This window comes from Pimephales promelas, chromosome 7, assembly GCF_988280905.1.
Source record: "Pimephales promelas chromosome 7, fPimPro1.hap1.1, whole genome shotgun sequence".
NCBI classification, from domain to species: Eukaryota; Metazoa; Chordata; class Actinopteri; order Cypriniformes; family Leuciscidae; genus Pimephales; species Pimephales promelas.
In genome coordinates this window covers 28,728,518-28,742,800 of record NC_142775.1, presented here as the reverse complement: position 1 = coordinate 28,742,800, position 14,283 = coordinate 28,728,518, and the positions used below count along the sequence as shown (strand labels likewise).

The 14,283-nt window shown below is 37.9% G+C and overlaps 1 protein-coding gene across 1 annotated transcript in view; it reads left to right on the top strand.

Moving 5' to 3' along the window:
- Nucleotides 1–14,283, top strand: part of myo10l3 (myosin X, like 3) — a 70,952-nt gene that overhangs the window by 50,850 nt on the left and 5,819 nt on the right. The window contains exons 21-36 of the mRNA XM_039683284.2: nucleotides 1,181–1,287; nucleotides 2,282–2,704; nucleotides 2,833–2,866; nucleotides 3,620–4,474; nucleotides 6,917–7,040; nucleotides 7,189–7,432; nucleotides 7,600–7,695; nucleotides 7,866–7,959; nucleotides 8,045–8,100; nucleotides 8,545–8,687; nucleotides 9,690–9,884; nucleotides 9,974–10,131; nucleotides 10,930–11,053; nucleotides 12,204–12,501; nucleotides 12,948–13,155; nucleotides 13,457–13,593. Of these exons, the coding sequence (XP_039539218.2) occupies nucleotides 1,181–1,287; nucleotides 2,282–2,704; nucleotides 2,833–2,866; nucleotides 3,620–4,474; nucleotides 6,917–7,040; nucleotides 7,189–7,432; nucleotides 7,600–7,695; nucleotides 7,866–7,959; nucleotides 8,045–8,100; nucleotides 8,545–8,687; nucleotides 9,690–9,884; nucleotides 9,974–10,131; nucleotides 10,930–11,053; nucleotides 12,204–12,501; nucleotides 12,948–13,155; nucleotides 13,457–13,593 (3,296 nt within the window). The remainder of the gene's footprint in view (nucleotides 1–1,180; nucleotides 1,288–2,281; nucleotides 2,705–2,832; nucleotides 2,867–3,619; nucleotides 4,475–6,916; nucleotides 7,041–7,188; nucleotides 7,433–7,599; nucleotides 7,696–7,865; nucleotides 7,960–8,044; nucleotides 8,101–8,544; nucleotides 8,688–9,689; nucleotides 9,885–9,973; nucleotides 10,132–10,929; nucleotides 11,054–12,203; nucleotides 12,502–12,947; nucleotides 13,156–13,456; nucleotides 13,594–14,283) is intronic.

Here is a 14,283-nt window from a genome sequence, read left to right as displayed (position 1 = left end):
GGTTAGGGACAGGTGTGGTGGTATGGGTCGGTTTAAGGGTAGGTTAAGGTGTGAGGGAAGGGTCAACGGTGTAATTACAAATGTAATTACGTAAATTAATTATAGCTGTAAGTACATGCTGGTATTTTTCAAATATAAATACAATGTAAAAACATGTATGAACACAATAAGCCCATTGTATTAAATTATTAGTTTCAATGTAAGTACATAATACTTAAAGCCACTTAATATAAAGTGGGACCAAACAGGAAAATGACAGTCAATGATACAAACGTCATCAGATATGGCAAATATGGGACTAATTTAAATGGTGCTGTAAAGCAGCTCTAAAAACACAACTCATTTCAGTGTTGATTCAGTTCAGTTCAATAACACTGTCAATGCAAAAATCATCAATTATGAAATGAATTTGATTCTGATATAAGTTGTACAGAACACAAATGTCATCATTCAGCTCAAGTCTGTAAAATGTTTGTCCCTATCCAATAGTCTCAGACAGTGTCACATAAATGATATTACAGAATACCTAGTGTCTTCTAAACCACAAATAAATGAGACACAGGCGAGGAACTTAAACTCCATTAGATGACAAAAACTGAGAAAGAAAAAAAATCTTTGGAGGAACCAGGCTCAGTCAAGGGCCTAGTCCATTACTCTTTGGTATAACACTGTATTGTATTCTTTTACATAATATATAGAGATATTGATACCATTTATTATGCAAAACTTCACTTTTTCTTCAACTGTGTTCATGAGGTTTCTCTTCTATGAGTCAACATCTGTGAGTAAAGGGTTAAGCTTTCATGTCTCTTGTCTTTTAGAGAGAGAGTGAGGGTGTGGCCTGCTCTTTGGCCGAGAGCCACTCTTTCCCCCTCCCCTCTCTCTCTCTCTCTCTCTCTCTCTCTCTCTCTCTCTCTCTCTCTCTCTCTCTCTCTCTCTCTCTCTGTCCATGCACGTCAGTCTGTCTGGAATAGTCAGAGAAGCAGCAGTAACAGGAAATCAGAGCGCTGTGGTTTCAGCACAATGGCAGAGCTCCACAGCTCAGCTCCCTGTAGCCTGTAGCCTGCTGAGAACACTTGGAGACGTGCTCACGCCGTCTGGAGAGAATTACCAGTCAGTTTACCTAAACCTGCCCTCTTCCCTCTCCCTCTCCTTGTCTTTCTTCTTTGGTGCCGTGCAGGTGTTCCTGAAGGAAGCTCTGGAGCAGAGGCTGGAGAAGGAAAGAGAGGAGGTGCGCACAGCGGCTGGTATGGTCATCCGGGCCCACATACTAAGTTATGTGGCAAGGTTAGTGCAGCTTTGTGTGTGTTTGTGCATAAACACGCTTTGTTAAATGGGGCCGTGTGAGTTGCCAAAGACTGTCATTGTGACTTCTGTTACTTTTTATTGAGTTGAGTGGATAGAGTGCCGTAATCGAATTTATGAATGAAACGAAAGTTGCATCACGGAATGATTTACCAGAGCATTGTAAATCAGTGCATTGAGTCCAAAACCAACACTCTAAAAAATTATGGGTAAAATATGGACAAACACCATTGGGTTACATTTTTAAATTACATTTTTAACCCAATGGCTGGGTTTGTCCATATTTTACCCAAAATTGGGTTAAAACAACCCAGCATTTTTTAGAGTGAAGTTTTCATTTCTCCTTATTTAGAGCCTCTTTGGCATAAAGGGTTCTATAAAATTGAGTCAAGAACCCTTGGGTTCTATATAGAACCTTTTTTAGGAAAGCAAACATGACAGATGTCAAAATATCAACATCTGTTTTGTTTTAAGTGTCTGTTGAGACACTATTTTTGTTCCTGGGCATATACACCTTTGTACTAATGTTATTTATGGATTTGATGAAGTCTCTGTTTCGCCTTAAATTTGCATGAAGTTCAAACCTACAAATTCACACATAAACAAAGATTGAGACTCTCAGACCAGCACTGCAGGTCAGATATGAGATTTTTCTGATTTAGGTGGCCTGGTCTACATGTATGAGAACTGTGGCACAGCTACTCAAACAGATCAAATGCATATCTTTTATTATAGCAGACAACTAAATAGCCAGAGTTTTTTATATTAATAATAACCATCTTTCGTATTTGTTATTGAAACTCTGAATATTTTGAATTGTGTGGCTTAGTGCTTTTTAAACGAGTTACTGATGTATTAATGACAGATTTATTATATAATTGCTATACTCATAATTATTATACTCTCCCTGTAAACTAATCATTATTGAAAATCCTTGAGGGCTTCCTCTCTAATGTTGTAATCCTTCTTCTCACAGAAAACACTATAAAAAAGTCCGAACCAGCACCATCACAATCCAAAAGAACTACCGCGCTCACTTCTGGAGACAAGCTTTCCTTCGCTTCCGCTCTGCTGCCGTGGTCCTCCAGAAACACCTCCGCGGACAGATCGCTCGGCAACTCTGTCGCCAGCTTTTGGAGGAAAAACAGAGGAGAGAAGAGGAGGAGAGAATCAGAAGAGAGGAAGAAGAGAGGAGACGTCTAGAGGAGCTGAGGAGACTTGAGGAAGAAAGACGAAGACAAGAGGAGGAAAGGAAGAGAGAGGAGGAGAGACAGAGGTTTCAAGAAGAGGAGGAACGGGAGGCTTTACGGATACAGCAGGAAGAGGAAGAGTTGAACAGGAGGCAGGAAGAACTCAAGAGCAAACAGATACTGGAGGACAGAGAGGCAGGGCACAGCAGGTAAAATACAATCTGGGCAAATGTTTGAATTTTAATTTAGGTCAACCAAAATCTGTGTTGGCTGATGGACCGTGGTCTTAATCTACTGTCTAAAAGGATTCTCTCCTGTTTTTTTTCCCTCATATTAGGAGTTTAGTGGGGAAAAATCATCACAACCACAAGGTATTATTTCTATTGGATTTGATTTTTATATTCCTATGGGAGAGATTTCAAATCTGGAAAGGATATATCTCTTGTATTTGGCCTAATTCTCTGTCTTTTACAGAAAGTCTTTGGCAATTACATGATACTGTTCTATATGGGTCAGAAAGGCCTCTTGAAAACCTTAAGTAGGTTGTAACCATAGTTTAACTAACATGCTTCACTGCTTATTAATTATTATATGATTCAAACCATGTATACTTATAATAATTATATTATATATTTGTTTGGTTATAAATTATATTTAACACCATACAGTATATATCACAAACAAAATATTTTTTAGGACATTGTGAAGTTAGTTAAGGTTATGTGGTGGAACTCCCCTAAAAATTAATGATATTTATGGATCAAATTAATTATTTATAAATATTTATATATTTTTTAAGTTTTTACCTTAAACTTTTTGAAAATAATAATAATAATGTGTCTACATCAGCATGTGTGTAACATGTATGGAAAAAAATATAGTCACACTACATGACATTAAATTGAAAAAAGTTTTTTTTAAACTTGATTTTTAAAATATTTTTTATAGCTTATCATTAATACTCTTACATGTCATTGACCCATATACCAGAATGCTTACCATATTCATGTCCCGTGATGTTTACATAATACCAAAGCGAGTTCCATGGAATAAAAATGCTGAATTGACAGAACAAACTGTACATTATCAGTGTATATCATCACTATCTCTTCACCATATTCCAGAAGGAATCCCACAGCCTGTGTCAGTACTCCTCTGAAGAGGAGAGTCGTCAGATGGAGGAGATTCTGCGGTTGGAGCGAGAGATTGAGCGGCTGCAGAGACAGAGAGACGAAGGGGTGTCCTTGCTAAACGACGGCTCTAGAGACGATCTGCAGCAGAAGAGGGACGCCGAGATCTACCGCTTGGAGAAAGAGGCTTCACGTGTGGCTACGGAGTTCCTGGAGATGCTGGACTTCGGAGGCTTGGAGCAGTCGCTCTCCAGCGAGGAGAACCTTCACGACCCCTCTGAGACAACCGCGCCTCTGGCCGAGGAGGAGGTGGACGAAGGCTTCCACGCGGACGACGAGTGTATTCCCCTCCGGGACTTCCCTCCTCCGCCTGCCGTGCCTCAGGACAAAGAGATTCTCTCCAGTCTTCCGCCTCCACCGCCCGCCTTTGCCGAAGGTCTTATGGCCACTACCTCACCTGCACGGATAGAGCGGCCGAAATCCAATTCTTCCATCAAACAAAACAGATTTTCAGACATTCCCCCGCCTCCATCTTCAGCTCCACCCCCACCTCCACCTTTAGCTCCACCCCCTCCCCCACCTGTACCGGCACCAACCACAGAAGACTATGGATTGGTGTATAAAAACAGGAAGATGTTAACAGAGATTGTACTGCCGGTGGAGGAGACCAGCTTCAGTATTGTGCCCGACACGGAGTCAGACTATGACCAAGAGGAGTTTGAGGAGGCATTGGGAAGCTGTGGGGATGCAGGAAGTACAAATGATGGACACCTCACTGATGAGGAAGTGCTACGCAAATCTTCCTGTACCTACAACAGCACAGACTCGTTTAGGGGAAGCTCAGACTCAGTGAGTGCAGTCTTTTCACACTTTAACAGAAAACGGGAAATCACACACCATTTTAAAGGGATAGCCTTCCCAAAAATCATCCCCATGTCGTTCTAAAGTATGAATTGCTTGCTTCTGTAGAACATAAAAGAAAATGTTTTGAAGAATAATGGTAACTAAACGTTTTGGCTCCCATTGACTTCCATTATATGGACAAAAAATACCATGGAGGTATATAGAAACCAAAACTGTTTAGATACGTCATTCTTCAAAATATCTACACAGTGACTTACTCACAGAAGAAAGTAATTCATACAGGTTTGGAATTGGATAATGGTGATTAAATGACGGGGTGAACTAACTAGTCAATGGGTTTTCTGAAAAACGAATCAACTTGTTGATCTTGAGGTCTTGAATAATTAGGCTGATTGAGGATCATGACCAGATCAGATGAGTTACATAAAAAAAAAAAGCATTTTAAGTGTTTTAAAGTGTTTTAAGCATTTTATATCACAAAATGGTCCGTGTTCTCACAATGAATGGAGACCTACACTGTAAAAAAAAATATCTCTAGATTTACCGCACAAAAACGTCAGCTTTGGTTGTAATTCAGTGTAATAAATGCAATGACAATGTTTTGATATTGCGGAATGGTATATTTCTGTATTTATATTTTATAAATTCTAACTATAAATTTGCCTTAAAATGTGCTGATGACCGCCATAATAATACAAGAGGTGAAACAAAAAACAAAAAACGAATCAGAATTCATAGTAAGTGGCCTGTCCATAAAACATGGCCAATGCTCATGTATTAAAACAATGCAACAACTAATAACAGAAAATGTAACATTAGGCCATTTTGTGTTTCATTTCCTGTTATTTAGTTACCAAGAACAAAACTAAGAAGACATTTTTAAAAATGTAATCATACGTGATGTCACACACGGACTTCTGAGAATGTCCTTTTACCTTTTATCATTGCCTTTTCTCTTGCCAAAACCATAAATTTGACACCATTTTACTGTAAAATGACAATGTAAAATGTTAAACCATTTATTGCCTTTAGCCGTATATATTGTAAGGTCAGTTAACAAATTAAGTTCTCTTTGATGTTGAGTCTGTCTACTTTAATTCAAAGTCACTGCCTGGGTTGCCATAGAGGCGGTGCTTTAAAGGGCATGACTTTAGAGACAACATCTCAGTATGTTTACAGTTTCATCACATTGTCAGCACATCACAACCCTCTTGGAGAATTCACATCTGTTAATTCATCCCACATTAAATGACTGCTGCTAAAATCTTAACCAACCACTATGGACAACTAGTTGATCGACAGACCCATCCGTTGTTTGTTGTAGTGTTTCTACTCAGTTGCTGTGTCAGCTGGTCAACATGTGCGTTTCACTTTATACTTCCATTAACAGTCACTAAACATTTGCATAACATTTGCTAATCTTTGTGGCATCGCCTGCGGTCAGTCACTCACGTCGCCTGTCATTTAAAATGAGCGACTTTCAGTTGAATTTTCACTGCAAAGTGTGTACGCCTTGTAAGGAATTTGGTATAAAAAGGAAAATGAATTTCGCCATGTTTATGCTGTACAGTTCAGTGTCAGGGTAGTGAGATCCGGTATTGCTTAAAGCAAAACAGAAACACTCAGCACATTGCCCTAATTCTTTTTATCCTTGCAATTCTTTTTATCGGATCAGGTGCATATGATTTGGTATATTCATTAAGTCGTTCTCCCTCAGGATATTCCCAGAATGTGCAGCTATTAGCCAATTCCTGTCACAACTGCTCCAAACACAGTCCTGCAACAGCTTGATTGTTGACTCTCAGAGAATATTTGAACACAGAAACTTGATTCGGGTTACGTTTGGGTGTAATATGAAACTTTTCATGACAGTTAACAATGGGAACACATTTACTGATGTCATGCTCTTTTTGTTTGTATTAACTAGCGGCATTAGACAGTGAAATGCAGATGTCCTACCGCAGCAAACACAGAGTGATCGGTTACAGAGTAAAGAAGAGACATTTTAGGAAAAATATGCAAATGTTTTTAAAAGAAGTTATGCTCCACAAGGCTGCGTTTAGTTAAGCAAAACATAGTAATATCGTGAAATATTAATACCATTTAAAAGAACTGTTTTCTATTTTTATATTTTTTTAAATGGCATTTATTCCTGATGGCATATCGATGTTGATAATAATAATAAATGTAAAATGATCAGTATCATTATTAGTTGTGCTGCTTTATATCATTTGTGGAATCATTTCAAGATGTTTCAATGAAATAGAAAGCAATATTATTAAAGCCTTGCTGAGCATCATTGCTGAATTAAAGTATTAATTTCTTTCATTTAAAAAAAAAAAAACGGACCACAAACTTTTGAACTAGTACGGTACATTGGAAAGCCCTTTATTGACATTCACACTATTTTTTAATTTTTTTCCTCAGTTCATGGATAGCAATGATGAGAACGATGGATATGTGGACACAGATGAGGAGGTGTCAAACGGTAGAGTGCATCTGCTTAATGGAACTGGACCTCTTTATTTCCACAGCTACCTGTACATGAAAAGTGAGTGTTTCATACGATTTGCATGCTTATTGTTTAGCTTATGTCTATACAAAATTAATAATATTGCTCAAGCTGAACATTTTTAATGGATAGACTGTTGTGAAAGATTAATATTTTGTTGTTCTGTTTCTTATTTTTCATCTTAAAGGTGGGCTGATGATCCCGTGGCGCAGGCGGTGGTGTGTTTTAAAAGACGAGACCTTCATGTGGTTCAGGGCAAAGCAGGACTCTCTCAAGTCAGGGTGGCTGTACAAGAAAGGTGGAGGGATGTCCACTCTGTCCCGCAGGAACTGGAAGATGCGCTGGTTCGTCCTTCGAGACTCTAAACTCATGTATTTCGAGAACGACAGTGAGGAGAAACTGAAGGGAACCATCGACATCAGAGCTGCCAAGTAAGAACTCGATGCGCAATGTAAATGACAATACTTAACTGCTGCAACTGGCTGCCTGCCTAGTGTTTACCAGCAAAAGACCAATTGACCAGTCCAGTGTCCACCACTACTGTTGCATTTGTAAGCTTTAATGTTCATAGGCTGATGGTCTGTGATGTTTCACGCAGGGAGATTGTGGACAACCATGAGAAGGAGAATGCGTTGAATATCGTGACTGAAGACAGGACTTACCAGATCTATGCAGAATCTCCTGAGGATGCAAGGTACATTCAAAATCTGTATTTATTTTAGGCCAGTGTGCCTGACTAATAGAGTTTCGTTAACTTTCACACTCATCTGTTGTGCCCCCTTGTGGTGTAATACAACTCATTTCATATCGTCGTCTAATACCTAACATGGTCTAATGCTTCCTGTCTGCATGCTTGTGTTGCAGTGGCTGGTTCAACGTGCTGAGCCGCGTCCACAGTGCCACTCCAGAACAGCTTCTGCAGATGCAGCACGAGCAGGCCAACCCCAAGAACGCAGTTGTGAGTGTTCACACTAACACTTTCAGCATCTTTATTTTCTCATAGAATAAGTATTTATATCATTTTTATGATATTTCATCCTCAGGGAACACTGGATGTTGGGCTTATCGACTCTGTATGTGCTTCCGACAATCCAGACAGGTAATGCATGATATGAGTGTTGAGCATATAGCTATATTCCAGAAACAGAATATTTTCAATCGCACTTTATATTAAGGGTCTTTAACTACTATAAACTAACATTTTGATTAATCATTTGATGCAATGCACTTATTGTGTACATACATGTTTTTACATTGTACTGTTTTTGTTTTACATTGCATTGCACCTTTTCCTTACCCCTTAACCCACCCTTACACGTAACCATACCATCAAACCTGTCCCTAACTTTCCCCGTATCCCACCTCAATAGCAGCTAACAATTAATTTCATGTAAGTACATAGTAGTTTAAGACACCTAATATAAAGTGTGACCACATTTTTTATATTGTCCATATTGCATGCAGTTAATGTATTCATTTGGAACATAGTATTTGTGATAATGGCTGTACAGTGCTGTACTCATCAGATTTTTTTTTCCCTCAGGCCAAACTCATTTGTTATAATCACTGCTAATCGCGTGATCCATTGCAACACTGACACACCAGAGGAAATGCACCACTGGATCGGCCTCCTCCAGAAGCCTAAAGGAGACTCGAAAATAGACGGCCAGGAGTTCATAGTGAGAGGTGAGTCAGACCGGTCTGTACAGGATTTTCCAGAACTGTACTTGTTGCTACATTGTGGTTATGATGAATCATTCAACAAAACGGATGCTATTTGTGTCCTTTGGGATCACTTTCTGATTTCTGAAAGAAAGAAATGAATGAAATGAATACTTTTATTCAGCAAGGATCCAAAGTGACAAAAATCTTTTTCAGCATTATGAATGCCTTTACTATAAAAAATTATATATATATAGTCTGTTCTTTTGAACTTTTTATACTTCAAAAATCTATCACGGTTTCTTTTCTCAACATTGATCATTATAAGAAAAGATTTTAAAGCAGCAAATCAGCATATTAGATTGATTTGTGAATGATCATGTGAAACTGAAGACTGGAGGAATGATGCTGAAAATTCAGCTTTGACATCACAGGAGTAAAATACATTTTAAAATATAAATTTAAAAAGCAGTTCAATTCTATTTATATATTGTAGTTATATATTGTATTATATTTTTGATCAAATAAATGCAGCCAACATGCAAAATGCAGCTTTAAAAAATAAAAAAATCTTGATCAAATGTTTGAATGGTAGTGTATACTTTACATTTGTGTAAAAAACAATTCTGTAAACGATGAATCGTGGTACTAACTTTCGCTATGTGATACTTCTTTTTTAAATACACCAGCAAAAGATCCCCTTTTTTTAACTTTTTGTTCTTTGGTTTGCAAATATACAGTACATGTTTAAATGAAAATTGCGTTTTGTCTTAATTCTCTCTATTTTTGTAATATACTATAGATTATCTGTAGATTTCAGATGTTATATTATTAAAATGCCTAATAAAATGAATGTCAACTCCATTAAATTTTCTTTTTTTGAAATGAAAACTAATCTATAACTATTGACTATTCATTAAATCATCATTTTATAGTCACTAAATTACACACTTTTTATTCTTAATCTTATCATACTCTAGTCTAGTCTGTGACTGTAATTTCTTCCTCCCTCAATTTTTCCATAAGGTTGGCTGCATAAAGAGATGAAGTCCAGTGGCAAGAGCACATCTCTCAAGCTGAAGAAACGTTGGTTTGTTCTGACCAACAACTCACTGGATTATTATAAATCGTCAGAGCGCAGTGCCTCCAAACTGGGAACACTGGTGCTCAACAGCCTTTGCTCGGTTGTTCAGCCTGATGAAAAAGTCTACAAGGAGACAGGTGAGAGTCAGAACAAGGTTTATGATTGTTTGACAGAGTTTTCGTTGAATTTTCGTTAAACAATTTCCAATGCCTCCGGTTGTCTACAGGTTACTGGAACATAATAATCCATGGGAGAAAGCATTCTTACCGTCTCTACACCAAACTATTGAATGAAGCCATGAGATGGGCTTCAGCCATTCAGGTGGCCATCGACAACAAAGTTCCTATAGAAACACCTACCCAGCAACTCATCCGAGATATCAAGGTACATTCATCCTAAAATATCGAATTGAATTCATGGTCCCTTGTTGAGTGAGGTTTTTCATCGTATTAACAATCATGTTTCAGTTGTGGAAGCTGATACCTCTGAAGCCCAGACAATCGCTCAGGGTCAAAAACTGTAGTGTTAAGTGAGGTACACTGATGAGTTCACTGTGTGCTGTTCACTCAGACTCTTTCTCTTGTTTTTTTCTAACTTCATTCTGTTTTTGTTAGATTTTTTCTGAGTGCTTTCATTCTACATCTATGCAGGATATTTTCCTGGTGCTGGACACCATACTGACACCTAGTGGTGTGGAGGCTTAAATTAAATGTTCATTTACCAGTGCCATTGTAAAAGTGCATTATTCAATGGTGGTTATGATGATTCATTTATTTATTGAGAAAAAGTGTACAGTGACTGGTGAATCTCGGTTATAAAGTGAGTAGTATTCAGTTGAGTGGAGCTTTATTCTGCTAGAAATCCAGATAACACCAGATTTTGATAACTAGTTTTACATGTCATCTGGTTCGATGGACTGCTAGCTAGTTGAGATCCACCTTTTCAGCTAGTCGACCTGAGGTGGCTAATTATGTTGAGGTTGTAATTTAAGCTTGAACTGGTTTACCACCTTTGACTGGTATGACCTAGTTTATCAAGCATGGCAAAAACGGCAAAACTCAAGAAACCTTTTGTGTCACTTTTGTGTGCTGTGTTTCCACCTGCAGTGATTTGTGGATGTACATTTTGTTAAATGAGTATATCAAAGCCGTAATGCCATTACTGTTTTTGATGGTGGTGCAGGAGAGCAGTCTTAATGTGGAGGCTGTGGAGCAGATGTACTGGAGGAACCCCATCCTGAGATACACACAGCACCCGCTGCACTCGCCGCTGCAGCCTCTACCATACGGAGAGGTCAATGTCAACTGTGAGTCTCTCCTTTACACTGACCATTCCTGTGTTTCCTTTTTTTATTTATTAAATGTCTTTAGGTGTAGGCAATCTTTGAGTTATTGTTGACTCAAACTTAAAATATTGCTGTTGGAGCTGCATTCCTGTAGCTCATAAACTAATTAAAGCATCTGCAAAATGTATAAATGCAAGTTTAAATCTTGTCAAATAAAGTCAAATAAAATAAAATATAAATATTAGATGAAAAACTTTAGAAATGGATGTCTTGTCAACTAACTAAAAAAATATTAAAATAACTAAAACTGAAATAAAAATAAGTTAAAATTTATAGAAATATTTAAAAAAAGACAAAAGAGATAATAAAATGAGTATGACTATAACTTAAAACTAAAATTATTAAATGTAAATAGTTTTACAATAACACTGTAGACGATACTATTTTTGTTAGTATTACTATTGTTAAATTCACGTTCTGGCTTTTTTTTTTTACAATTTGTGACATGCTGTTGATTACTATGTTCATTTGATTACCTCAGAAATCAACAGAAATTAAATATTTTGTAAAAGCAAACATGTGTCTATGGGTCAACACATTCCAGAAATTTCATGCAAAATACTGTTTTAAAACACTTACATTAATACAAATAAAAATTCTACAGTGTGACCAATTAATTTTAAAATATTCAAATGAATGACAAATATTATGTATTATTAAATATTCATAATAATTAAATATTAAATATGAATAGTAATTTCAGATTTTTTTCATATATGTATTTAAAAAAAATAGTTGAAAGGTTTTTAATTGAAGGCCATAAAAGCTGTATGTATAATAATTATCCAAGAATTTAGAAAATGTTTAATATGTTTTTTTTATTATATCATTGCATGTTTTACAAACTGATAGACAAAAGTATTTGACAGCAGGCTGTTTAATAGAGCTTAACATCTATTAAAACCTAGACCTCATAAATATTCGATTCCAACCGCAGTCTCCTGTTCACACGGTTCATATATTTTCCCCCATTGTTAGATTGTTGTTGATTAATTTGTTCAGTGACGCACATTTTTACCATTTGAACTTTGGATTTGTGTGATGATGGATTTAATCCCTTTGTCCGTGTCTCTTTCTCCATCTGTCTCCTCTTCCTGTCCTATTCCTGTAGTGCAAAAGGAGAAAGGCTACACCAGCCTGCAAGACGAGGCGGTGAAGATCTTTAACTCGTTACAGGAGATGGAAGCTGTGTCAGACCCTATGCCCATCATTCAAGGCATCTTACAAACATGTCAAGATCTACGGCCGCTCAGAGATGAAGTCTACTGTCAGCTGATCAAACAAACCAATCACGTGCCTCAGCCCAACAGCCCCGCCAACCGGTCACACTGGCATCTGCTCACCTGCATGAGCTGCACCTTCCTGCCCAGCCGTGGCATCCTCAGATACCTCAGATTCCACCTGAAAAGGTGTTGTAGCTACTCCTTGAATATGACATACTTTCATACTGTTAAATAATAGATGTCATTGTGATGTACTTTAAGAAGAAAATTGAGGAAATGGTAGAAATAGCATTCTGGCCTAAGCCTTTGTACCTCAAATTCATTGCATCCTCCTAAAAGTATAACAATGACTTGGTCCATTCTGGCTTTCTCTTGGGTGGTCTTATGTTGACAGTTTAATTTTTAAAATCTGGATGTGCATGAATTATGTAAATGACATATTTTGGAAACAAAATATTAACATTTTGCTATAGGCCGGTGTGTTTGCATTACTTTGTACTTGCTATTTTGTTTATCTGTTTAATAACAAAAGGATCTCAAAAATTGTGTTTTTTACCTTATAAGGACTTTCTCACCACATCATATTTTGTATTTGGTGCCATTAATATTTTCTGATATCGATCACTTCTTAGGATAAAGGAGCTGTTCCCTGGAACAGAAATTGAGATGTTCGCTGTGTTCATTGGCGAGTCGCTGAAGAAGACAAAAGCGCGGGAGTTTGTGCCTTCACAAGACGAGATTATCGCCCTCCTGAACAGACGGGAGATGACGACGACTGTTTACTGCCACGGTGGAGGTTCCTGCAAGATTTCTATCAACTCTCACACTACAGCAGGAGAGGTGAGGGATGCTAACAACCTGCAAAGCACAGCCAAACTGCAAAATCCATGCAATTAGATATTAGTTGATTCAGAATTAAACCACTGTAACTGTAACACAAGTAATCACTGAGTAAAACAAACAGTGATAAAACATTTTTGGCTCTGGAAATTGACGGGGAAAAGTCTTCCTGTGCCTTACAACGACGTGAAAACAGTGGCTAAACAACGTGGATAAACAAATATTCCTCTTGATCAGGATTGCATGTCTTTATGGTGTAATATTCTGATGGTGAAGTGTTTCATTTCTTTTCTGTGTGTAGGTGGTAGAGAAACTGATCCGAGGCTTGGCTATGGAGGATAGCAGGAACATGTTTGCTTTGTTCGAGCACAACAGCACGATCGACCGGGCCGTGGAGAGCAGGGTGATTGTGGCTGATGTGCTGGCCAAGTTTGAGAGGTAAAATTACCTCAACTTTGCTGGCCTATTCACTCAGAGTTTAAAGGTGCCATATGTAATAATTGAGGTAAAAATATCCAAAAATTGAGCTACACGCATCAAAAGAATGAGAAGAAATAAGTGCAATGATTTAATTAAAAAACTGACAAGTTATAGTGCTGCCGAGATATAAACCTAAATTAGCATGCTAAATTACTAGCCCCGGCCCGGCAGGTGTCGTAATACCAGTTCCGGCCATGGGAGGCGGTATGCGGCCGGGCAACGTTACCACCAGCCAAACTGCACTACACGAGTGAGTCGCGCTCGCGCCGGCTTGTGTGTGTACTTAAACCTGATGTCAGTCCTGTGGAAATACAGCCCATTACTACATTTCAGTTCAGGGAAGAGTTCAAAAAATGATTGGTTGACATTATGCATGAGGAATACATTTTGGTAAGTTGTAGCATACTGTATCTTTCAACAGTGTTCGGGTTCTTTTTCCATTAGCTAGTAGAGATGATCGGTTCACGTGCGCTAGGGATCTGTGGTGTAACATGTACAAGCGCAAAAACGTTATTTATTGTTTGAATTGCATAATAAAATTGACAGAATCTGAGAGCTTAACTAACCTGCTTGCTAAGTGTTAATTGCATGTGTCTCACGGTGAATTCGTGAGAGCTGGCAGCAGCGAATGCTGTCTGTCAAATTAAT